The following is a 25,595-nucleotide window of genomic DNA, read 5'->3' as shown; positions in this document are numbered from 1 at the left end:
CGTTGCACACTCCGCTTCCGGACCTGAAGAACGTGAGAGTGGTCAGTGTGATATTTTTTTTTTTGTTACATTTGTACCCCGCGCTTTCCCACTCATGGCAGGCTCAATGCGGCTTACATGGGGCAATGGAGGGTTAAATGACTTGCCCAGAGTCACAAGGAGCTGCCTGTGCCTGAAGTGGGAATCGAACTCAGTTCCTCAGTTCCCCAGGACCAAAGTCCACCACCCTAACCACTAGACCACTCCTCCACTCAGCAGCACTACCAGGTTAAGTACCCCTGAATATCAGCAGTAGCAGAACACAAGCAATTTAACCAGACAGGAACCTGTCCTGCCCATTTAAATCCCATTGAATATCGAACCATTTATGTTAAAAATAAAACCATACATGGATGCTTTAGCCATTTTCTATGCCAGATGAGAAATCATTTGTCTCCCAATAACAGTATGAAAGGCATCCAAGACCACTGTTTCTGAGACTCCCCCCACACTATACAGCTTTTCTTGGGCTTGCACAATTGTTTCATCTGTTAGATTGCTATCATTCTACTTCCAAAATTTATTACCCTCTTCTGCAAATCCTTGATTATTATCCAGAAAGGAGCGTGATGCAAACACGTGATAGATATTAAGTCCACAGTAACTTTGTTTTCCTACCCCCTTCCTTCCTTAGCTGGCCAAAATTGGCAGGCCTAAGTGCGTTATACAATGCATACAATGTACAGTATTCTGTAAGTGGCATATGCTGTTTAGTGACACGCCCATAGCCTAACCATACTCTGCTCTCACATTTATGTGCTATTCTATAACACACGTGCCAAAGACACTTAGCACATAGCATGTACATAAACAGATGTAAATTATAGTCACCTCTCACATGCGTAACTGCCATTATTCTACCTCAAACATGCTCACTTGGTGGCTAATATTAAGCACCAACTTACAGCACGAGGGGGACTATTACTGAACTTGGTTTTGATTTGTGGCATATATAAAAGGCCCACACTCAATAATTGGCCGCTTCAAATAACAATTAGACTGGTCAAGATATATCCCTCACAATTGCCAGTGTCCAGTCAACAGTATATATATTGTATTTCTTCACCAACTATACACTTCAATGTTATTGAAAAAATTCTTCAGCAGTCAATATCTTCTTATAACATTCATATACTTTTATAGAATGCCTCAGTGATACAATATATATAAAAGGCCAGCATTGCATGATTTTTTTCAATGTTTCCTTAAGAAATACATATCAACCAATTTTATATTCTATAACAAGCCTTGAAGTGAAATGGTATAGCAAAGGAAACTAAAATTCCTACTCTGGTAATTATTCTATTATTTCATGAGCTGCTTAAAAATAACTCAATATTTAAATACTGCTGTTGGCGCAGCTGTGGCATTTAAATATATACCCAAATATTCAACACCGACCATTATCTGAATATTGCTGCTGAATGTGTAGGTAGAGTGGCAACTGCAGTCGTTATCTGGATTAATGGCCATATTCAGTGCCAACAGCAGTATTTAAATATTGACCTATTTTTAAGCAGCTCATGAAATAATAGAATAATTACCAGAGTAGGAATTTTAGTTTCCTTTGCTATACCATTTCACTTCAAGTCTTGTTATAGAACATAAAATCGAATAACCACAAGATGGCCGACTGAGAGGATGCACTGTGAGGAGCTCTGTTGGGCACAATCGATAACCGGTCGTCCCCGTGCTCCTACTGCCTCTCTGCCGTAGCCCGAACCCTCCAGACAATCCCCGGGCATGGGATCCTTTACGAGAAGGGTCAGGCAAGCAACAACCTTGCTTGTAGTCACCGCACTGACCGAGCCCCGAAGTTCCATGCATTGCCGCCGCACTCCCTGGCCGGAACGGCCCGGGCGCGGATTCACTGGCCACGGATCCGGGACACACTGTGGAGGACGCGAGGAGAGACCCGTGAGAGCAAACCGAGAAACGGAAACAAATTGGCAGCGGAGGTCAGCCATAACAACACTCTGTGCCTTCGGCAACACCGAAGTCCGAGCTCGGTGCCATTTGCTGACCAGGCCTGGCCACGAGGCCATTCAGTGGACCCAACCACGTAGCTGATCACGCTGCTGACGAGAAGGTTGCCCCGACCAACGATTCGAGAGCGCCCCGCCCGACACAGCACTAGCGGAAGGTCGATGCAGATGCCCTGGACTCCGGTGTCGAAGGCGACGTGACCTGGGTGATACAGAACACCTCGTCCGACCGTGTCCAACCACGCTGCAGCAACGTCCCAAGGAGAGACAGGCCAGGAGGGCTGATACGAGGACCTCGCAACTTCGCTGTCTGTGCCTGAACTGGACCTAATGAACTTCTGGCAGAAGAGGATTTTACTACCACATCCCTGCTCCTAATGGACCTAATGAGCCTCTGGCAGAAAAAGCTTCTACTACCACATCCCTGATCCAATCCATCTTGCCCAGCGTGTTCCAGTCCGGTTGCTCCGCTCTCTTCGGCTCCAGCCTGTCCCAGCCAGGTTTCCAGCTTGTTCCGGTCCTACTGCCCGGCTCTCCTCTGCTCCAGCTGGTTCCAGTCCATCTGCTCAGCTCGTTCTAGTCCGCCTGATCCAGCTTGTTCCAGCCCATCTGCTCCAGCTTGTTCCAGTCCGCCTGATCCAGCTTGTTCCAGTCCATCTCCCCCAGCTTGCTCAGCTCTCCTCTGCTCTAGCTTGTTCCAGTTCATCTCCCCCAGCTTGTTCCAGTCCGCCTGATCCAGTTTGTTCCAGCTTGCTCCATTCCGGCTGCTCAGCTCTCCTCTGCTCCAGCCTGTTCCAATACATCTGCTCCAGCATGTTCCAGTCCGCCTGATCCTGCCTGTTCCAGCTTGCTCCAGTCCTGCTGCTGTTGTTCTGCTCCCCTCTGCTCCAGCCTGTTCCAGTCCATCTGCTACAACTTGTCCCAGTCCGCCTGACCCAGCTTGCTCCAGCTTGTTCCAGTCCTGCCGCTCAGCACTCCTCTGCTCCAGCTTGTTCCAGCCCGCCTGATCCAGCTTGTTCCAATCCGTCTGTTCCAGCTTGTTCCAGTTGCCTGCTGCTCCGCCCTCTTCTGCTCCAATTTATTCCAGCTTGTTCCAGTTCTGCCGCTGAGATCTCCAATGCTTAGCTCTCCTCTGCTCCAGCTTGTTCCAGTCACATCGCATCAGCCCCAGCCTACCTGCCTGCCTGCTAGCCCATCAACCAACCTGCCTGCCTGCCTGCTATAGCCCATCAACCAACCTGCCTGCTTGTCAGCTCATCAACTTGCCTGCTTGTCAGCCCCAGTCTACCTGCCTCCCCGGCTGTCGGCTTGCCAGCTCATCAATGTATTTGCCTGCCAGCTCACCCATCAACCTGCCTGCCTGCTTACCCACCCATCAACCTACCTACCCGCCTGCCAGCCCTTCTACCTACCTCCCCACCTGCCAATCTGCAAGCCCTTCTACCTACCTCCCCACCTGCCAATCTGCCTGTCAAACCATCTGCCTACCCGCCAGCCCTTCTGTTCCAAGTTGTTGCCTGCTGTCCTGCCTACCCGCCAGCCCTCCCGTTCTAAGTTATTACCTGCTGTTCCAGTTTTAAGCCTCCAGTCTTGCTCTATCTGTTGCTTAACACCTCAGTCACTGCACATGCACCCGTAAACACCTCAGTCACTACTCATGGCCCCTATACACATTCTTTTCCTTGCCCTATCTCTTCCTAATCTTTTCCCCCTTCCCCTACCGCTGTCCACCACAGAAACTCACTGCCCATCTATGTCTTCTCCCGTCCTGCTCACTACTACAATACCCTACCCACCCCTGTCCCTCATCACCTCACCATTTCTCCTATCCCCCATCTCCTTCCTAGCTCTCAACCTTCAACACTTCCTTCCTGCAATTAACCCATCCTCCTTAGCGCATCCCGCCTTCGTCGCCCTACCTCCTCCACACTCTTTTGCTCCTTCTATCCACGGGAGACATCAATCCCAATCCAGGTCCCCCACACCTGTCCTCGTCCTATCCATGCAAACGATTCCGGGATGTCTCCAATCTCATCTCTATTCTCCTCCTCCCCCCCTCTTCCCTCCCCTTCTCGTGTGCCCTGTGGAATGCCCGCTCGGTCTGCAACAAACTTTCCTTCACCCATGATCTTTTCATCTCCCGTTCCCTTCAACTGCTCGCCCTAACTGAAACCTGGCTCACCCTCGACGACTCTGCCAGGAGTTGTATTTGGGCAAGGGAAGACTGAGGAGAGACTGAAGATGTCTCTGTATGTTTGAGCCATATTGTTTTGCTGACTAGTATTGGTTATTTTCTGGTGTTTGCCTTTTGTAAGTTTGTGGATATGTTCTTGATAATGAGTTTTATTTGTGTTACAAATGGTAAGGCCTAATTTTACCTTCCTTGTCACAACCAGCAGATGAATCCAGGAACTGGTGGGATGTACCAAAGCCTACCCTAAGAAGGGCGGGAAGCCGACATCCCCCACGCCAAAACCTGAGCCCCAAACTGCGCATCTTCCGTGGAGGCGACATCCAACCAGGTCCACCCAAAGATTGTTTAACCAACGCATATGATTAAAGGTCTTATGTCCCTTTTTTGAAGGCTCCTGGAAGACTGTTTAACTAACGCATATGATTAAAGGTCTTATGTACCTTTTTTGAAGGCTCCTGGTACTTTTTCTTTTGCTATTTGGACTTTTCTTTGTACTTTGTTCCCTTTCGCTGCTATAATTCCGCCCAGGATGCCGCCTGCGCTCTAGTAGAATGAGCTCGTAGAGCCAAAGATGGCTATCGACCTTGTGACAGATATGCTGACGCAATGGCCTTCTTAATCCAACGCGCTATCGAGGCTTTGGAGGCCGCCTCACCTTTTCGCAGCCCCGAAAGGAAAAAAAGGTGGTCCGATCTTTGAAATTCATTGGTAACCTGAAGGTAACGCAAAAGCACCCTTTGGACATCCAACAGCCGAAGGCATGCAAACTCCGCCGGAAAATCCTCCTTCCTAAATGAAGGGAGAAACAGAGTCTGATTGAGATGGAACTCTGAAACTTCCTTTGGAAGAAAAGAAGGAACCGTCCAAATCAAGACTCCCGAATCTGAAAACTGCAAAAAAGGTTCTCTACAAGATAAGGCCTGCAGTTCGGAAATACACCGAGCTGAGGAAATCGCCACCAAAAAGACAGCCTTACGCGTAAGGTCCTTATCCGTTTTATTATTTATTTATTCATTTATTGCATTTGTATCCCACATTATCCCACCTCTTTGCAGGCTCAATGTGGCTTACAATACATTTTGAATAGTGGAAAGATGCTAGACGATAGACATTTATTGTCAAAGAGTGGCCTAGTGGTTAGGGTGGTGGACTTTGGTCCTGGGGAACTGAGGAACTGAGTTCAATTCCCGGCACAGGCAGCTCCTTGTGACTCTGGGCAAGTCACTTAACCCTCCATTGCCTGCCGCATAGAGCCTGCCATGAGTGGGAAAGTGCGGGGTACAAATGTAACAAAAAAAAAAATATGAAATTAATAAAACAAAATCATGGTATAACAATCAGGAATTGTGAGAAATTCTTTTGCAAAGGCTCAAAGGGAGATGCCTGCAATGCCCTGAGCACCAGGTTTAGCCGCCAAGAAGGACAAGGCCGCCGAAGAGGCGGACGTAGATGTACTTGTAAAAAACATCAGGGTGAGCTGCTAAGGAGAATCCGGCTACTCGACCTCGAAAGCAAGCTAAAGCTGCTATTTGCACTCACAGAGAGTTATACGCGAGACCCTTAGAAAGGCCCTCCTGGAGGAAATCCAATAGCACTGCAACCAACGCCAGAAAAGGAGAACTGGTCTTCCGCTCATACCACGAAGAAAAGAGTTTCCATACCCGAGCATAAGCGTACAAAGTGGACCTCTTCCGTGCTTGCAGAAGTGTCGTAATCACAGGTTCCAAAAAACCTCTATTCCTCAATCGGTTCCTTTCAATAGCCAGGCCGTAAGACCAAAGCGGGAGGGATTTTCCATCTGAACAGGGCCCTGGTGCAGTGGAGTGTCGTCTAGTAAGCGAACCAGGTCTGCGTACCACGGTACATAAAAAATGCCACACTGGGAAAAGACCAAGGGTTCATTGAGCCCAGCATCCTGTCCAAGACAGCGGCCAATCCAGGCCAAGGGCACCTGGCAAGCTTCCCAAACGTACAAACATTCTATACATGTTCTTCCTGAAATTGTGGATTTTTCCCAAGTCCATTTAGTAGTGGTTTAAGGACTTGTCCTTTAGGAAACCGTCTAACCCCTTTTTAAACTCTGCCAAGCTAACCGCCTTCACCACTTTCTCCGGCAACGAATTCCAGAGTTTAATTATGCATTGGGTGAAGAAAAAGTTTCTCCGATTTGTTTTAAATTTACTATACTGTAGTTTCATCGCATGCCCCCCAGTCCTAGTATTTTTGGAAAGCGTGAATAGACGCTTCACATCCACCTGTTCCACTCCACTCATTATTTTATATACCTCTACACCTCTATCATGTCTCCCCTCAGCCTTCTCTTCTCCAAGCTGAAAAGCCCTAGCCTCCTTAGTCTTTCTTCATAGGGAAGTCGTCCCATCCCCACTATCATTTTAGTCGCCCTTTGCTGCACCTTTTCCAACTCTACTATATCTTTCTTGAGATGCGGCGACCAGAATGGAACACAATACTCAAGGTGCGGTCGCACCATGGAATGATATAACGGCACTATAACATCCTCACACCTGTTTTCCATACCTTTCCTAATAATACCCAACATTATATTCGCTTTCCGAGCCGCAGCAGCATACTGAGCAGAAGGTTTCAGTGTATTATCGACGACGACACCCAGATCCCTTTCTTGGTCCATAACTCCTAACGTGGAACCTTGCATGACGTAGTTATAATTCAGGTTCTTTTTTCCCCACATGCATCACCTTGCCATCTGCCATCTAGCCGCCCAGTCTCCCAGTCTCGTAAGGTCCTTCTGTAATTTTTTACAATCCTGTCACGAGTTAACGACTTTGAATAACTTTGTGTCATCAGCAAATTTAATTATACTCCCATTTCTAAATCATTTATAAACATATTAAAAAGCAGCGGTCCTAGCACTGACCCCTGAGGAACCCCACTAACTACTCTTCTCCATTGTGAATACTGCCCATTTAACCCCTCTCTCTGTTTCCTATCCATCAACCAGTTTTTAATCCACAATAGGACTTTTCCTCCTATCCCATGACCCTCCAATTTCCTCTGTAGCCTTTCATGAGGTACCTTGTCAAATGCCTTTTGAAAATCCAGATACACAATATCAACCGGCTCTCCTTTGTCCACATGTTTGTTTACTCCTTCAAAGAATTGAAGTAAATTGGTCAGGCAAGATTTCCCCAAACAAAAGCCGCGCAGGAAAATGCCGTCTCCCCGCTAGAGGAAGAGCCCTCTGCCCCAGTTACCTCAGTGCTGCAAATTCCCGCTGCCGAACTCCGCTTCCCACAGCAGGAACAGCGTTTCACCGTTTCTGCCGCCATGCCGCTCCGAGGAAAGAAACCTGAAGCCAGCACTTACCAGCTGATCCCCCCTGCAGAGAAGAATCGGGCAGCCGGAGCCAAGGGAAACTGCTCTGGCTCAGACAGCAGCAGAAGTCAGGCAAACAGAAACAATTCTCCTCAGCTCTCAAGAAAACTCTTTTTTTTTTTTTAAATAAATTCTATGGTTCTCGTTTTTGTTTTTTTTTAGTGAGAAGGGAAGGAGAGTGCAAAACCAGAGAGAATTGATGCCTGTCAGCAGAGAGCAAAGGGTGAGGCTGGGACCTTGCAGTAAGGTATGCCCCTAAAGCTGACACCCTCAGTCAGACACCCCCTCCCAGCTCAACTGGCCAGCGGCCTAGGCGCACTCTCAATGGCCTTGAATCCAGGAGCTGGAGAGAAGTTGTGCACCTGCTGGTGATAGAGATATACTAACTGATAGAGGGGCCGGCCGTCTGCTTTACTCCCAAGAGTTCTATTATCTCTATCTCCACCTGTTGGTAGATGGACACAACCCACCAGTTCCTGGATTCATCTGCTGTTTGTGACAAGGAAATTGTAATTTTAATGTGATGATTTTGCAAGTTTCTTTGAAATGCTATTTTCGAATGTCAGCCGCAAAGCCCATTAAAACAGATATATAAAATGGAATCTTATTTTGCATACTTTTTTGCCGTCTGTATCTGTGCCTTCTCCAGAACTTCATCCAAATTTTTGGAGAAGAGTCAGTCTTTTCAATAATTGTGGCTTCTATTCGTACAAGGTCAAGCCTGAAAAAAGTGAACATAAATGATGTGAGAATATTGCTGATTGGTTGGACAAACTAGCCATTCTTTAAACCACATGAACCGGGGGGGAGGGTTTAGGATTGCAATGGGGGGGGGGGGGGGGGGGGAAGGGAGGAGAACATAGGGCTAAAAGGGGAGGGGGTGGGTAAGGGAATAAGAAATAAGTTGAAGGCAGTAAGTTCGGACTGCTTTGTGTTGAATATGTTGGTATCATTTTATGCGATGTAACTGTTGAAACATAAACCACATGAACCATCACAATTGAATACTTTGTAAGCTGTTTCCAAAATTCAGTTTTATCACAATCTCTTATACTTTTGAAAACTAGTGAAAAGGTGTGAGCTAAATCCAAATAACAAAATAAATATGTTAAAGCTTGTTAGGTTGAAAGTAGGCAGCACACAAATGAAAGGGATCCCATGAAATCCAAGATCAAAACAAATCTAATGAAGCACAAAGATAACCACTGATTTAATTACTAAACCTGAGCTAAGGCACCTACATTTCTGGTACAAATTTCTCTGCTCCAAAGGGTTTACAATATAAGTCTGCACCAGGGATGAAGCAACTTGCCCAGAGTCATAAACACCACTAGTAGGAGAAACAAAAGGTAAACCCTGGCTTATCCCAGTTTTCATTCCACTGCTCTAATGGTTATATGAAAACTGTGCACATATAAATACAACTTCATTCTGCTGCTTTCAGCTGTCAGAATTAGGGCTGGGATCCTGGTGCTAGAAGCAGTCATTCATAGCTAGGAGTTTCCTCTCCTCATCACCCCCTTCCCCCCCCCCCCCCCCACACACACACAAAAAAAATCTTCCTAAGTCTGGTCCTTGAAAACAGTGCATTTGGAAAGAATGAGGTGAGACAAATGAACAGAGCACTTCTGCAACAAATACTGTCACTGAAAACCCTGCTCTACTTACAATCTGATTTTAAAAAAAAGTGATAGAAAACTTCTTAGACATAACTGAACTCTAATTAGTTGCAATTTCTACTCTTAGGAGACAAAGAGGAAGAGAAGAAATGAAACATAGAGGCTGATATTCAAAGGTCAATCCAGGTCACAAGTACCTGGCAAGATCCCAGAACAGTACAATACATTTTATGTTGCTTAACCCAGAAATAAGATCAATGTGGAAGTGCTGAGGGCCATCATAGAAAAAATTGGTGGCACTCCCATCTACATCAAAGCAGTTTACAAGATCTCTGACTCAAAGGAACTACACAGAGACTGACCAAAGACATCCAAAATGTGGGAATGAACTGCAAAGTTGTGATGAGAGGATAATTTACCTTGCCAAATGTGGAGTGGAACATGCCACTACAGAATCGATAAGTAGAGACAATGTGGACATTCTTCAAGGAGCTTTGCTCAGACAAACAGTGAAGGAATCCACAAGGGAAGGGACTATCTTTGACCTGGTATTTACAAATGATAGTATTTGAAATGTCCAAGTAGAATCCTACCTGAACACCAGTGATCATCAGATAGTATGGCTGATTTAATGGCCAAGGAGAAAGCGAAGATACTTACCTGTAGCAGGTATTCTCAGAAGACAGAAGCTGATCATTCTCACAAGTGGATCGACGATTCGCGTCAGCCCGGGAACCGGCAATTTGAATAGCAAAATGAAAAAAAGTTAGCCAGATCCCTCTGGTGCATGCGAAGCACCGCATTGTGCATGTGCAGACTGCCTTCCCACCCGTCGCACAACTGCGCTCCTCAGTTTTATACAAAAGCATTAATGAAAGAAAAGACAACTCCAAGGAGAGGTGGGCGGGATTGTGAGAATGATCAGCCTGCTGTCCTCGGAGAATACCTGCTACAGGTTAAGTATCTTCGCTTTCTCTGAGGACAAGCAGGCTGAATCATTTTCATAAGTGGGATATCCCTAGCATCCAGGCTCACCCAAAACAACAAACAGTGGTCAATTGGGCCTCGCAACGGCATGGACATAACGTAGATTAACTTGAAACTATATACAAGCTTGCTAAGAGTGCAGTCTGGAACAGAACAAAATGCGCCTAGGAGAGTGGAGTTAGATTCTAAACTCCAAAGAGCTTCTGCAACACTGACTGCCCAAACCGACTGTCGTGGTACGTAGCCTGCTCAAGGCAGTAATGAGACGTGAATGTGTGGACTGAAGACCACGTTGTAGTCTTGCAAATCTCTTCAATGGAGGCTGACTTTAAGTGAGCCTCCGACGCAGCCATGGATCTGACATTATGAGCCGTAACATAACCCGCTAGAGTCAGCCCAGCTTGGGCACAAGTGAAGGAAATGCAATCTGACAGCCAATTGGAAATAGTGCGTTTAATGATGGCGACTCCCCTCCTGTTAGGATCAAAAGAAACAAACAACTGGGCGGACTATCTGAAGGGCTTTGTCCGCTGGACGTAAAAGCCCTACGTTCTCCTGCAGTTCAAGATGTGCAAGCTGCTTTCGACAGGGTGGGCATGAGGATGGGGGGAAAAATGTTGGCAAAACAATCGACTGGTTCAGATGGAACTCCGACACCACCTTCGGCAGGAACTTAGGGTGCGTGCAGAGCACTACTCTGTAGTGATGAAACTTAGTATAAGGTGCAACCACTACTAAGGACTGAAGCTCACTGACTCTACGAGCTGAAGTAACAGCCACCAAAAAAATGACCTTCCAGGTCAAGTACTTCAGATGGCAGGAACTCAGTGGCTCAAAAGCAAACCTCTCATGAAGCGAACAATTAGAGGCTGTCCAGAGATGGGCTTACCTTCTACAAGCTGACAAGCACTGATTGCAATGAGGTGAACCCTTATGGAGCTGGTCTTGAGACCAGACTCTGATAAGTGTAGAAGGTAATCAAGCAGGGTCTGTGTAGCACAAGGAAGGGGATCTATGACCGCTTGTGAGGTTGCATTACCCTGCTCTGCCTGTTGGCCACACTGTTGTTTACATCCGCCAGGTAAGTGGCTTGGAGATACATGCCCTGACGGCGTGCCCAAAACCACATCTGTACCGCTTCCTGACACAGAGGGCGAGATCCACTGCACCCATGATTGTTGGTGTAGTACATCGCAACCTGATTGTCTGTTTGAATCAAGATGATTTGGTTGGACAGCCGATCTCTGAAAGCCTTCAGAGCGTTCCAGATCACTTGTAGTTCCAGGAGGTTAATCTGAAGACCTGCTACCCGGAAGGACCAGGCTCCTTGACTGTGAAGCCCATCTACATGAGCTCCCCACCCTAGGAGGGATGCATCCGTCATCAGCACTTTTTGTGGCTGAGGAATTTGGAATGGTCGTCCAATGGTCAAATTGGACCGGACTGTCCACCACTGAAGAGAATTTTGAAAATCAGTGGACAGTTGGATCACATCCTCCAAATTCCCCATGGCTTGACACCACGAGTCCACTGAGCAGATCTCATATGCAGACATGTCATGGGTGTAACATGAACTGTGGAGGCCATGTGCCCCAAGAGTATCAAAATCTGCCGAGCTGTGACTTGCTGAGACGCTCGAACTGTGGACACCAGGGACAGAAGGTTGGCTGCTCGTGCCTCTGGAAGATAGGCTCGAACTGTTCCCGTGTCGAGCAATGTTCCAATGAAGTCCAATTTTTGAACAGGAGTGAGATGGGACTTGGGGTAATTTATTACAAAACCTAGAAGTTCTAGCACCTGAATAGTCATCCGCATGGACTCCCGCGCACCGTCCTCCAAAGTGCTCTTCACCAGCCAATCGTCGAGATAAGGGAACACATGCACTCCCAGCATGTATAGCAATGCTGCAACTACTGCTAGGCATTTTGTAAATACTCTGGGAGCTGATGCGAGGCCAAAGGGCAGTACACGGTACTGAAAGTGCTGCGTTCCCAGCTGAAATCGAAGATACTTCCTTTGAGCTAGAAGTATTAGAATACGTGTATAAGCGTCCTTCAAATCCAGAGAGCATAGCCAATTGTTTTCCTGAATCATGGGGAGAAGAGTGCCTAGGGCAATCATCCTGAACTTTTCTCTGATCAGGGATTTGTTCAGGGCCCTTAGGTCTAGGATGGGACGCATCCCCCCTGTTTTCTTCTGCACAAGGAAGTACCTGGAATAGAATCCCAGCCCTTCTTCCCCTGGTGGAACGGGTTCGATCGCATGGGCCTTTAGAAGGGTGGAGAGTTCCTGTTTGTGCTGAGAGCTGAATGAATGAGCTCTCTGTGGGCAATTTGGAGGCTTGGAAAGCAGATTGAGGGTGTATCCTAACCAGACTATTTGAAGAACCCACCAGTCGGAGGTTATGAGAGATCACCTTTGGTGAAAAAACATTAACCTCCCACCAACCGGCAAGTCGTCCGGCATGGACATTTTTATTGCGGCTATGCTCTCATGTATGCAGTCAAAAGCCCGTCCCTTGCTTTTGCTGGGGAGCAGCAGGGACCTAGGTAACAGGCTGTTGACAGGAACAAGTATCCTTCAGTGGCCCTGACTATACACGATCATAATGAGAGAATCAGGTTCATTCCCTGCATAGGACCTCCTTTGGTCTACTGAGAAGTACTGTAGCAGCAAAATTCAAACAAATGGAAAGAGGTAAGACAGACACTGATCAATGCCTTGGTAATGAAGTGATACATTTCAGGAATGAAGACAGCAAACCATGAGCTACAAACAATGGCTATGTGATCCTTCCACCTTGGCCTTTTTGCCATAATACATTAATGGCCCACCTTTCGAACAAGAATCTCACGTAAGCATAACTCAATACCATGGTTCACCAATGAACTGAAAACGCTAAAAACACAATCCAGGAAACAAACGAGCATGGAAAAAAACAAAAGATGAACCTACACTCAACGCATGGAAACAAATACAAATATGCAATAAGACAGACCAAAAGATCAAACATATAAACGGCAAGTGACCGACTCACCTGCAAATGCGCAGTAGAGACTTCCCTCTCTGTTCCGCCCGCGCGTCAAGACGTGATGACGTCAGAGGGCGGAACAGAGAGGGAAACAGAGTCGGAGTCACTGTCAGACGCTGCCGCCTGGAAACGAACATCGTGCGCACCAACCTCCACCCTCCCCCCCATCCTCCGCATCAGGCCTCCTGCACTGACCTGTCAGCGCCTTTCACCTCCGTGTGGAAGCGCTGCAGGCAGCAGCAGAGCGATCTGCTGCTGCCAGCAGTGCTTTCACACGGAGGTGAGAGGCGCTGTCAGGTCAGTGCAGGGGGCTCGGCACGGAGGGGGGAGGGAGCGGCAGCGAGGAGGGTAGCTGGAAATCTCGCCCGTTTTTACGGGCTTAACGGCTAGTGATACTATAAAACTAAAATAGGGACAGGTTACAAAGACACGAACAAACAATACCAACTCGTGAACAAACTCCTAGACACCAACCTGGTCACTACAACGAATACAGACATCCCATTTGCAGATAAACTTGCCAAGTATTTCAATGAAAAAATTGTAAACCTACGTAACACACTACCTCAGGACAACATTGACATCGAAAACTTCCTTAATGAGTTGGACCCAACCTTTGGAGAATACCTGGCTGACCGAACATGGTCAATCGTCGCCCTCCTTACCGTCAAAATAGTTACCCAGGCGATTAGCAAGTTCTCCAACACGCACTGTAAACTAGATACCTGCCCCAGCTATCTAATGAAATCCGCCTCTGACCGCTTCATAACAGACCTTACATCCCACTTAAATTACATGCTTCAGCAAGGTCTCTTCCATAAGGAAAATGGCAATATCCTACTCACCTCGATACCAAAAGATATCAAGAAAAATACAAATGAAATCACTAACTACCGCCCAGTAGCATCTATCCCGCTGGTAGTCAAACTGATAGTAACCAAACAACTTACAGATTATATAAACAAATTCTCAATATTACATGAATCATGGTCAGGATTTCGCCCACACCACAGCACAGAAACAGTAACTCTCCTAGCCAAATCCAAGCAGGAAATAGCAATAGGCAATAACATCCTTCTCCTCCAATTCCACATGTCTAGTGCATTTGACATGGTAAACCACAATATACTAATAAGATTACTAGGCAACTTCGGGATTGGTGGAAATATACTTAGCTGGATCAAGGGTTTCCTAACCACATGGTAAACCACAATATACTAGTAAGATTACTAGACAACTTCGGGATTGGTGGAAATATACTTAGCTGGATCAAGGGTTTCCTAACCACAAGAACATATCAAGTAATCAAAATCAAACATATCATCACAGTAGAAAGCAGAATGTGGCGTACCACAAGGATCACCGCTATCACCGATCCTCTTCAACCTAATGATGACCCCACTAGCCAAGCCCTTATCCAACCAAGGCCTTAACCCTTTCATCGATGCAGACAATGTCACAATATACATTCCTTACAAAACTAAACTGACAGAAATCACTAACAAAATCAAGATCAGCTTGAACATCATGGACTCATGGGCATAAGTACATAAGTAATGCCATACTGGGAAAAGACCAAGGGTCCATCGAGCCCAGCATCTTGTCCACGACAGCGGCCAATCCAGGCCAAGGGCACCTGGCAAGCTTCCCAAACGTACAAACATTCTATACATGTTATTCCTGGGATTTTGGATTTTTCCATGTCCGTTTAGTAGCGGTTTATGGACTTGTCCTTTAGGAAAACGTCCAACCCCTTTTTAAACTCTGCTAAGCTAACCGCCTTCACCACATTTTCCGGCAATGAATTCCAGAGTTTAATTACACGTTGGGTGAAGAAACATTTTCTCCGATTTGTTTTAAATTTACTACACTGTAGTTTAATCGCATGCCCCCTAGTCCTAGTATTTTTGGAAAGCGTGAACAGACGCTTCACATCCACCTGTTCCACTCCACTCATTATTTTATATACCTCTATCATGCCTCCCCTCAGCCGTCTCTTCTCCAAGCTGAATAACCCTAGCCTCCTTAGTCTTTCTTCATAGGGAAGTCGTCCCATCCCCGCTATCATTTTAGTCGCCCTTCGCTGCACCTTTTCCAATTCTACTATATCTTTCTTGAGATGCGGCGACCAGAATTGAACACAATACTCAAGGTGCGGTCGCACCATGGAGCGATACAACGGCATTATAACATCCTCACACCTGTTTTCCATACCTTTCCTAATAATACCCAACATTCTATTCGCTTTCCTAGCTGCAGCAGCACACTGAGCAGAAGGTTTCAGTGTGTTATCGACGACGACGACACCCAGATCCCTTTCTTGGTCCGTAACTCCTAACGTGGAACCTTGCATGACATAGCTATAATTCGGGTTCTTTTTTCCCACATGCATCACCTTGCACTTGCTCACATTAAACGTCATCTGCCATTTAGCCGCCCAGTCTCCCAGTCTCGTAAGGTCCTTCTATAATTTTTCACAATCCTGTCGCGAGTTAACGACTTTGAATAACTTTGTGTCATCAGCAAATTTAATTACCTCGCTAGTTACTCCCATCTCTAAATCATTTATAAATATATTAAAAAGCAGCGGTCCTAGCACAGACCCCTGAGGAACCCCACTAACTACCCTTCTCCATTGTGAATACTGCCCATTTAACCCCACTCTCTGTTTCCTATCCTTCAACCAGTTTTTAATCCACAATAGGACATTTCCTCCTATCCCATGACCCTCCAATTTCCTCTGTAGCCTTTCATGAGGTACCTTGTCAAACGCCTTTTGAAAATCCAGATACACAATATCAACCGGCTCCCCTTTGTCCACATGTTTGTTTACTCCTTCAAAGAATTGAAGTAAATTGGTCAGGCAAGATTTCCCCACACAAAAGCCGTGCTGACTCGGTCTCAGTAATCCATGTCCTCGGATGTGCTCTGTAATTTTGTTTTTAATAATAGCCTCTACCATTTTCCCCAGCACCGACGTCAGATATGGTGCGTTTCCCTAAAGCCACACCCCTCTTGTTGGGATCAAAAGAAACAAACAATTGGGCGGACTGTCTGTGGGGGCTTGTCCGCTCCAAATATAAGGCCAATGCTCTTTTGCAGTCCAATGTGTGCAGTTGACGCTCAGCAGGGCGGGTGTGAGGCTTGGGAAAGAATGTTGGCAAGACAATTGACTGGTTCAGATGGAACTCCGACACCACCTTTGGAAAAAACTTAGGGTGAGTGCAGAGGACTACTCGATTATGATGAAATTTGGTATAAGGAGCATGAGCTACTAGGGCTTGAAGCTCACTGACTCTGCGTGCTGAAGTTACTGCCACCAAGAAAATGACCTTCCAGGTCAAGTACTTCAGATGGCAGGAATCTAGTGGCTCAAAAGGAGGTTTCATCAGCTGGGTGAGAACGACATTGAGATCCCATGACACAGTAGGAGGTTTGATAGGGGGCTTTGACAAAAGCAAACCTCTCATAAAGCGAACAACTAAAGGCTGTCCAGAAATTGGCTTACCTTCTACACGGTAATGAAAGCACTAAGATGAACCCTTACGGAGTTGGTCTTAAGACCAGACTTGGACAAGTGTAGAAGGTATTCAAGCAGGGTCTGTGCAGGACAAGAGCGAGGATCTAGGGCCTGGCTGTCACACCAGACGGTAAACCTCCTCCATAGAAAGAAGTAACTCTTCTTAGTGGAATCTTTCCTGGAAGCAAGCAAGACTCTGGAAACACCCTCCGACAGACCCAAGCAGGCAAAATTTACGCTCTCAACATCCAAGCCGTGAGAGCCAGGGACTGGAGGTTGGGATGCAGAAGCGCCCCCTCGTTCTGAGTGAAGAGGGTTGGAAAACACTCCAATCTCCACGGTTCTGCGGAGGACAACTCCAGAAGAAGAAGGGAACCAGATCTGATGGGGCCAGAAAGGAGCAATCAGAATCATGGTGCCACGGTCTTGCTTGAGTTTCAGCAAAGTCTTCCCCACCAAAGGTATGGGAGGATACGCGTACAGGAGGCTCTCCTCCCAATGTAGAAGAAAGGCATCCGACGCAAGTCTGCCGTGGGCCTGAAGTCTGGAACAGAACTAAGGGACCTTGTGATTGATCTGAGTGGCAAAAAGATCTATCAAGGGGGTGTCCCACGCTTGAAAGATCTTGCGTACGACTCTCGAGTTGAGAGACCACTCGTGAGGTTGCATTATCCTGCTCAATCTGTCGGCCAGACTGTTGTTTACGCCTGCCAGATAGGTGGCTTGAAGAAACATGCCGTTCCGGCGAGCCCAAAGCCACATTTTGACGGCCTCCTGACACAGGGGGCGAGATCCGGTGCCCCCCTGCTTGTTGATATAATACATGGCAACCTGATTGTCTGTCTGAATTTGAATAATTTGATTGGACAATCGATTCCTGAAAGCCTTTAGAGCGTTCCAGACCGCTCGTAACTCCAGGAGGTTGATCTGCAAACCAGTTTCCTAGGGGGACCAACTCCCTTGAGTGTGAAGCCCATCGACATGAGCTCCCCAACCCAGGAGAGATGCATCCGTCGTCAGCACTTTTTGTGGCTGAGAAATTTGGAATGGACGTCCCAGGGTCAAATTGGATCGAACTGTCCACCAATGCAGGGATTTGAGAAAATCTGTGGACAGTAGGATAACATCTTCTAGATCCCCTATGGCCTGAAACCACTGGGAAGCTAGGGTCCATTGAGCTGATCTCATGTGAAGACCGGCCATGGGAGTCACATGAACTGTGGAGGCCATGTGGCCGAGCAATCTCAGCATCTGCCGAGCTGTGATCTGCTGAGATGCCTGCACCCAAGAGACAAGAGCCAAGAGCCAAAAGATTGCTGGCTCTCGGCTCGGGAAGGTAGGCACGAGCCATCTGAGAGTCCAGCAGAGCTCCTATGAATTCTTTGAACTGGAAGAAGGTGGGATTTTGGATAATTTATCACAAGCCCTAGTAGCTCCAGGAGTCGAATAGTCATCTGCATTGACTGTAGAGCTCCTGCCTCGCAGGTGTTCTTCACCAACCAATCGTTGAGATAAGGGAACACATGCACTCCCAGTCTGCAAAGAGACGCCGCTACTACAGCCAGGCATTTCGTGAACACTCTGGGCGCAGAGGCGAGACCAAAGGGTAGCACACAATACTGAAAGTGCCGTGTTCCCAGACGGAATCGTAGATACTGCCTGTGAGCTGGCAATATCGGGATGCGAGTGTAGGCGTCCTTTAAGTCCAGAGAGCATAGCCAATCGTTTTCCTGAATCATGGGAAGAAGGGTGCCCAGGGAAAGCATCCTGAACTTTTCTCGGAGCAGATATTTGTTCAGGGCCCTTAGGTCTAGGATGGGACGCATCCCCCCTGTTTTCTTTTCCACAAGGAAGTACCTGGAATAGAATCCCAGCCCTTCTTGCCCGGGTGGCACGGGCTCGACCGCATTGGCGCTGAGAAGGGCGGAGAGTTCATCTGCAAGTACCTGCTTGTCCTGGAAGCTGAAAGATTGAGCTCCCGGTGGGCAATTTGGAGGTTTTGATTTAAAATTGAGGGAGTACTCTTGCAGGAGTATTTGAAGAACCCACCGATCGGAGGTTACAAGAGGCCACCTTCGGTGAAAAAACTTTAACCTCCCTCCGACCGGCAGATCGTCCGGCACAGATACTTTTATCTCGGCTATGCACTGCTGGAGCCAGTCAAAAGCCCGTCCCTTGCTTTTGCTGGGAAACCGCAGGGGCCTGAGGAGGCGCACGCTGTTGACGTGAACGAGCGCGCTGGGACTTAGCCTGGGCAGGCTGTCGGGAAGGTGGATTGTACCTGTGCTTATTATAAGTGTAGGGAGCAGTCCTCCTACCCCCCAAAAAACGTCTACCAGTTGAGGTAGATGCTGAAGGCGCCCGATGGGAGAGTTTGTCGTAAGCGGTATCCCGCTGGTGGAGCTGATATACCACCTTTTCGACTTTCTCGCCAAAAATGTTATCCCCCCGGCAAGGAGCATCCGTAACACGTTTTTGGACTCTACCGTCTAAATCAGTGGCACGCAGCCATGAGCGGCAGCCCTGGATGCAACATCAAAAGTATCGTAAGCACCCCTGGACAGGAATTTACGACACACCTTCAGCTGCCTGACCACCTCCTGAAACGGCTTGGCCTGCTCCGATGGGAGCTTGACAACCAAGTCCGCCAACTGCCTCACATTATTCCGCAAGTGGATGCTCGTGTAGAGCTGGTAAGACTGAATTTTGGACACGAGCATAGCAGAATGGTAGGCCTTCCTCCCAAAAGAATCCATAGTTCTAGATTCACGCCCCGGGGGCGCCGAAGCGTAATCCCTAGAACTCTTGGCCTTCTTAAGGGCCAAATCCACCACTCCAGAGTCATGAGGCAACTGAGTCTTCATCAACTCCGGATCCCCGTGGATTCGGTACTGGGACTCAATCTTCTTGGGAATGTGGGGATTAGTTAGTGAATGCGTCCAGTTCTCTAACAACATCTGTTTGAGGATGTTATGCAGAGGAACAGTGGACGATTCCTTAGGAGGGGATGGATAGTCCAAGACCTCGAACATCTCAGCCCCGGGCTCATCCACAGTCTCCACCGGGAAGGGAATGGCCGTAGACATTTTCCGGACAAAAGATGAAAAGGAAAGACTCTCCGGGGGAGAAAGTTTCCTCTGAGGCGAGGGAGTAGGATCAGAGGGCAAACCACAAGACTCCTCCTCTGAGAAGTACCTGTCATCAGCCTTTGCTTCCCACGAGTCCTCCTCTGCGGAATCGTACATAAGTTCATGAACTTCCGTCCGAAGCTTCGCCCGTCTCGACTCCGAGGATCGATGTCCATCGCGGTGTCGTCGAGAGGAAGACTCCTGCGCCGGAGGCGATGAAGCTCCCTCCATCGATGACGGCGGGGAATCAGCCTGGGTGGCACTCGTCCCCGGCACCGCAAGCGGTACTGGAGTCGGAGACCGCACCACGGGCGATGAGCCAACCGCCGCTTCCCTCAACGGCACTGGTAGCGCAAGCACCGACGGTACCGGAGATGAGCGTAACAGGTCTCCCAGAATCTCTGGGAGAATGGCTTGGAGGCTCTCATTAAGAGTGGCTGTAGAGAAAGGCAAAGGTGTCGGTACAGGAGGAGATGTACGAACCTGCCTGGAGCGCAGAGGCAGTACCGGGCTGTCTGGAGGTGAGCGCACCGACACCTCCTGAATAGAGGGTGAGCGGTTCCTCCGGCATCGGTGCTTCTCGGGTGCCAAATCTTTCGGCGCCCCAGAGCTCTCGGCACTGTGTCAGGACGGTGACTGATGCCGATGCTTCTTAGCCTTCTCTCGAAGTTCGGTACCGCCCAGTGCCGAAGAGGAGGACGTCGAATCCAAACGACTCCTTGGGGCCGGGTCCGAAGAAGGTCGGTCCCGGTGGGCCTGCACAGCAGGAGTCCTCGAGGCAGGCGGAGACCCACTCGATGGCTCATTGCTACCAGCATGGGGTCTCTGGACAGCCATTACTTGCGCTCCGGAGAACGATGCACCCTCCGATGCAGACATCGATACCTGCGATGACCTCGGTACCGCTGGCTCCGTCGACATCGAAGAACCGGACTGGGGTCCGAACAAGACGTTCCACTGAGCCAAGCGCACCGCCCGAGTCCGCTTCTTCAATTGGAGACACTGAAGACAGGCGTCAGGTCGATGACTCTCACCTAAGCACCGAAGACACGATGTGTGCCTGTCAGTAAGGGAGATGGTCTGGCGGCACCGCGTGCACCTTTTGAAGCCGCTGGTAGGCTTCGAGGACATGGGCGGAAAAATTGCGCCAGCGAGGACGAACACGATGGTGCCTGAAAGAAAGACACCAAAAGAAAAAAGGGACCACCCGGGCAGCCAAAATGGCCGCACGAAAAAAACCCAAAAGGAAACTTAAGGAGAAAACTAAGAAAAGTAAAGGATTTTCTTTGGTTTTTTTTTTAACAGAGAAAAAGAAAACAGGAGTCAAAGACTCAAAGGAAAAAATTCGCCGAAAATGGGCAAAAAAAGAAGAAAAAAAGCACGAGAGGTCGATCCTGGGCAGAGAAGCGGCAAAGCAGCGCTCCCGAACTGCGGAAAAAAGAAGACTGACGAGCACGCGTGCGATCGGGCGGGAAGATGGCCGCTCATGTGCGGTGCGCTCGGGAGCGCGAGACTAGCAAACCTTTGTTGCTAGGGAAGATTTTCCGATCCTGGGCTGCCGCTGGACGTCACCCATCAGTGAGAACAATCAGCCTGCTTGTCCTCGGAGAAAGGCATTATAACATCCTCATTTTTGTTTTCCATTCCTTTCCTAATAATACCTAACATTCTATTTGCTTTCTTTGCTGCAGCAGCACACTGACCAGAAGGTTTCAACTTATCATCAACGACGACACCTAGATCCCTTTCTTGGTCCGTGACTCCTAACGTGGAACCTTGTATGACATAACTATAATTCGGGTTCCTCTTTCCTACATGCATCACTTTGCACTTGCTCACATTAAACGTCATCTGCCATTTAGATGCCCAGTCTCCCAGTCTCTTAAGTTCCTCTTGTAATTTTTCACAATCCTCCCGCAATTTTTTTTTATTTGTACCCGCGCTTTCCCACTCTGAATAACTTTGTGTCATCAGCAAATTTAATTACCTCGCTAGTTACTCCCATCTCTAGGTCATTTATAAATATGTTAAAAAAGCAGCAGTCCCAGCACAGAGCCCTGGGGAACCCCACTAACTACCCTTCTCCATTGAGAATACTGACCATTTAACCCTACTCTCTGTTTTCTATCTTTTAACCAGTTTTTAATCCACAATAGAACACTACCTCCTATCCCATGACTCTCCAATTTCCTCTGGAGTCTTTCATGAGGTACTTTGTCAAACACCTTCTGAAAATCCAGATACACAATATCAACCAGCTCCCCTTTATCCACATGTTTGTTTACCCCTTCAAAGAAATGTAGTAGATTGCTGAGGCAAGATTTCCCTTCACTAAATCCATGTTGACTTTGTCTCATTAATCCATGCTTTTGAATATGCTCTATAATTTTGTTCTTAATAATAGTCTCTACCATTTTGCCTGGCACCGACGTCAGACTCACCGGTCTATAATTTCCCGGATCTCCTTTGGATTGTCTGAATCAGAATGATTTGGTTGGACAGCCGACCTCTGAAAGCCTTGAGAGCGTTCCAGATCGCTCGTAATTCCAGGAGGTTGATCTGAAGACCCTTTTCCTGAAAGAACCAAGCTCCTTGAGTGTGAAAGTCCATCTACATAAGCTCCCCACCCCAGGAGGGATGCATCTGTCGTCAGCACTTTTTATGGCTGAGGAAATTGGAATGGACGCCCCAAGGTCAAAATGAATCGAATGGTCCACCACTGAAGGGAACTACAAAGGTCGGTGGAGAGATGGATCACATCCTCTAGATTCCCTGTGGCCTGGCACCACTGGGAAGCTAAGGTCCATTGAGCTGATCTCATATGTAGGCGTGCCATAGGAGTCTCAACATCTGCCGAGCTGTAATCTGTTGAGACGCTTGAGCCATGGACACGAGGGCCAGAAGATTGTCTGCCCTTGTCTGGGAAGATAAGCTCGAGACGTCCGTATGTCCAACAGAGCTCCAATGAACTCCAATTTTTGAACTGGAACAAGATGGGACTTCAGATAATTGATCACAAACCCCAGTAGCTCTAGCACTAGAATAGTCATCCGCATGGACTGTAGAGCGGCAGCCTCCGAGGTGCCCTTCACCAGCCAATCATCGAGATAAGGGAACACATGTACTCCAAGTCTGCGTAGCGATGCTGCGACAACAGCCAGGCACTTTGTGAAAACCCTTGGCACAGACGCGGGGCCAAAGGGCAGCACACAGTACTGAAAGTGCCGAGTTCCCAACCGAAATCGAAGATACTTCCTGTGAGCTGGGAGTATCGAGATGTGGGTATAGGCATCCTTTAAGTCCAGAGAGCATAGCCAATCGTTTTCCTGAATCATGGGAAGAAGGGTGCCCAGGGAAACCATCCTGAACTTTTCTCGGACTAGAAATTTGTCCAGGGCCCTTAGGTCTAGGATGGGACACATCTCCCCTGTTTTCTTTTGCACAAGGAAGTACCTGGAATAGAATCCCAGCCCTTCTTCCCCTGGAGGAATGGGTTCGACTGCACTGGCCTTTAGAAGGGCGGAGAGTTCCTCTGCAAGTATCTGCTTGTGCTGGGAGCTGTAAGAATGAACTCCCGGTGGACAATTTGGAGGCTTCGATTCTAGATTGAGAGTGTATTCTAACCGGACTATTTGAAGAACTCACCGGTCAGAGGTTAAGAGAGGCCACCTTTGGTGAAAAAATATTAACCTCCCCCAAAACTGGTAAGTCGTCCGGAATGGACACTTGCACTGTGGCTATGCTGCATTGGAGCCAGTCAAAAGCCCGTCCCTTGCTTTTGCTGGGGAGCAGCAGAGGCTTTAGGCGCACGCTGTTGATGAGAACGAGCGCGCTGGGACTGAGCCTGGGTAGGCTGCCGAGAAGCAGGAGTGTACCTACGCCTACTATAGGAATAGGGAGCACTCCTCTTCCCTCCAAAAAACCTCCTAGATGAGGGGGTGGTAGCAGAAGACGCCCGTGGGAAAGAGAATCACAGTAGATGACGGCAGAAAAAGACCTGCACGGTCCATCCAGTCTGCCCAAGAAATGTGCCACTTTTTTGGGTATACCTTACCTTGATTTGTACCCGTCCCTTTCAGGGCACAGACCGTACAAGTCTGCCCAGCACTATCCCCGCCTACCACCATCGGCTCTGGCACAGACCGTATAAGTCTGCCCAGCACTATCCCCGCCTACCAACCACCAGCCCCGCCTCCCACTACCGGCTCTGTTATCCAATCTCGGCTAAGCTCTTGAGGATCCATTTCTTCTGAACAGGATTCCTTTATGTTTATCCCACACATGTTTGAATTCCGTTACCGTTTTCACCTCCACCACCTCCCACGGGAGGGCATTCCAAGCATCCACCACTCTCTCCGTGAAAAAAATACTTCCTGACATTTTTCTTGAGTCTGCCCCCCTTCAATCTCATTTCATGTCCTCTCGTTCTACCGCCTTCGTATCTCCGGAAAAGGTACGTTTGCGGATTAATACTTTTCAAATATTTGAACGTCTGTATCATATCACCCCTGTTTCTCCATTCCTCCAGGGTATACATGTTCAGGTCAGCAAGTCTCTCCTCATACGTCTTGTAACGTAAATACCATACCATTCTCATGGCTTTTCTTTGCACCGCTTTGATTCTTTTTACATCCTTAGCAAGATACGGCCTCCAAACCTGAACACAATACTCCAGATGGGGCCTCACCAACGACTTATACAGGGGCATCAACACTCCCTTTCTTCTGCTGGTCACACCTCTCTCTATACAGCCCAACAACCTTCTAGATACAGCCACCGCCTTGTCACACTGTTTCGTCACCTTCAAATCCTCAGATACTATCACCCCAAGATCTCTCTCCCCGTCCGTACCTATCAGACTGTCGCCGCCTAACACATACGTCTCCCGTGGATTTCTATTCCCTAAGTGCATCACTTTGCATTTCTTCGCATTGAATTTTAATTGCCAAACCTTAGACCATTCTTCTAGCTTCTTCAGATCCTTTTTCATGTTTTCCACTCCCTCCGGGGTGTCCACTCTGTTACAGATCTTAGTATCATCCGCAAATAGGCAAACTTTACCTTCTAACCCTTCGGCAAGGTCACTCACAAATATATTGAACAGAATCGGCCCCAGCACCGATCCTTGAGGCACTCCACTACTCACCTTTCCCTCCTCTGAGCGAACTCCATTCACCACCACCCTCTGGCGTCTGTCCGTCAACCAGTTCCTAATACAGTTCACCACTTCGGGTCCTATCTGCAGCCCATCCAGTTTATTTAAAAGCCTTCTGTGGGGAACCGTGTCAAATATTTGCTGAAATCTAAGTAGATTACGTCCATAGCTTGTCCCTGATTCAATTCTCCTGTCACCCAACCAAAGAACTCAATGAGATTTGTTTGGCACGATTTCCCTCTGGTAAAACCATGTTGTCTCGGATCTAGCAACTTATTGGCTTCCAGGAAATTCACTATCCTTTCCTTCAGCATCGCTTCCATTATTTTTCCAATAACCGAAGTGAGGCTTACCGGCCTGTAGTTTCCAGAATCCATAGCATCATTGTACTTTTTGATCTGATCGACCACATCCTCTACTTTTTCATCAAAAAGGTTATCCCCCCGGGAAGGAACATTCGCCATTCGGTGCTGGATCTTATGATCCAGGTCAGAGACACGCAGCCATGAGAGTCTGCGCATCACTATACCTTGAGCAGTTATTCTGGATGTTACATCTAAAGTGTCGTAAGTACCCTTGGCCA

The 25,595-nt window shown here is 47.9% G+C and overlaps 1 protein-coding gene across 1 annotated transcript in view; it reads right to left on the bottom strand.

Annotated features, from left to right (window-relative positions):
- Window positions 1–25,595, bottom strand: part of MRPL21 (mitochondrial ribosomal protein L21) — a 113,546-nt gene that overhangs the window by 12,638 nt on the left and 75,313 nt on the right. The window contains exon 6 of the mRNA XM_030199510.1: window positions 8,190–8,293. Coding sequence (XP_030055370.1) covers window positions 8,190–8,293 — 104 coding nt within the window. The remainder of the gene's footprint in view (window positions 1–8,189; window positions 8,294–25,595) is intronic.

Source organism: Microcaecilia unicolor, chromosome 4 (assembly GCF_901765095.1).
Source record: "Microcaecilia unicolor chromosome 4, aMicUni1.1, whole genome shotgun sequence".
NCBI classification, from domain to species: Eukaryota; Metazoa; Chordata; class Amphibia; order Gymnophiona; family Siphonopidae; genus Microcaecilia; species Microcaecilia unicolor.
This window is presented reverse-complemented; position numbering and strand designations above follow the sequence as displayed.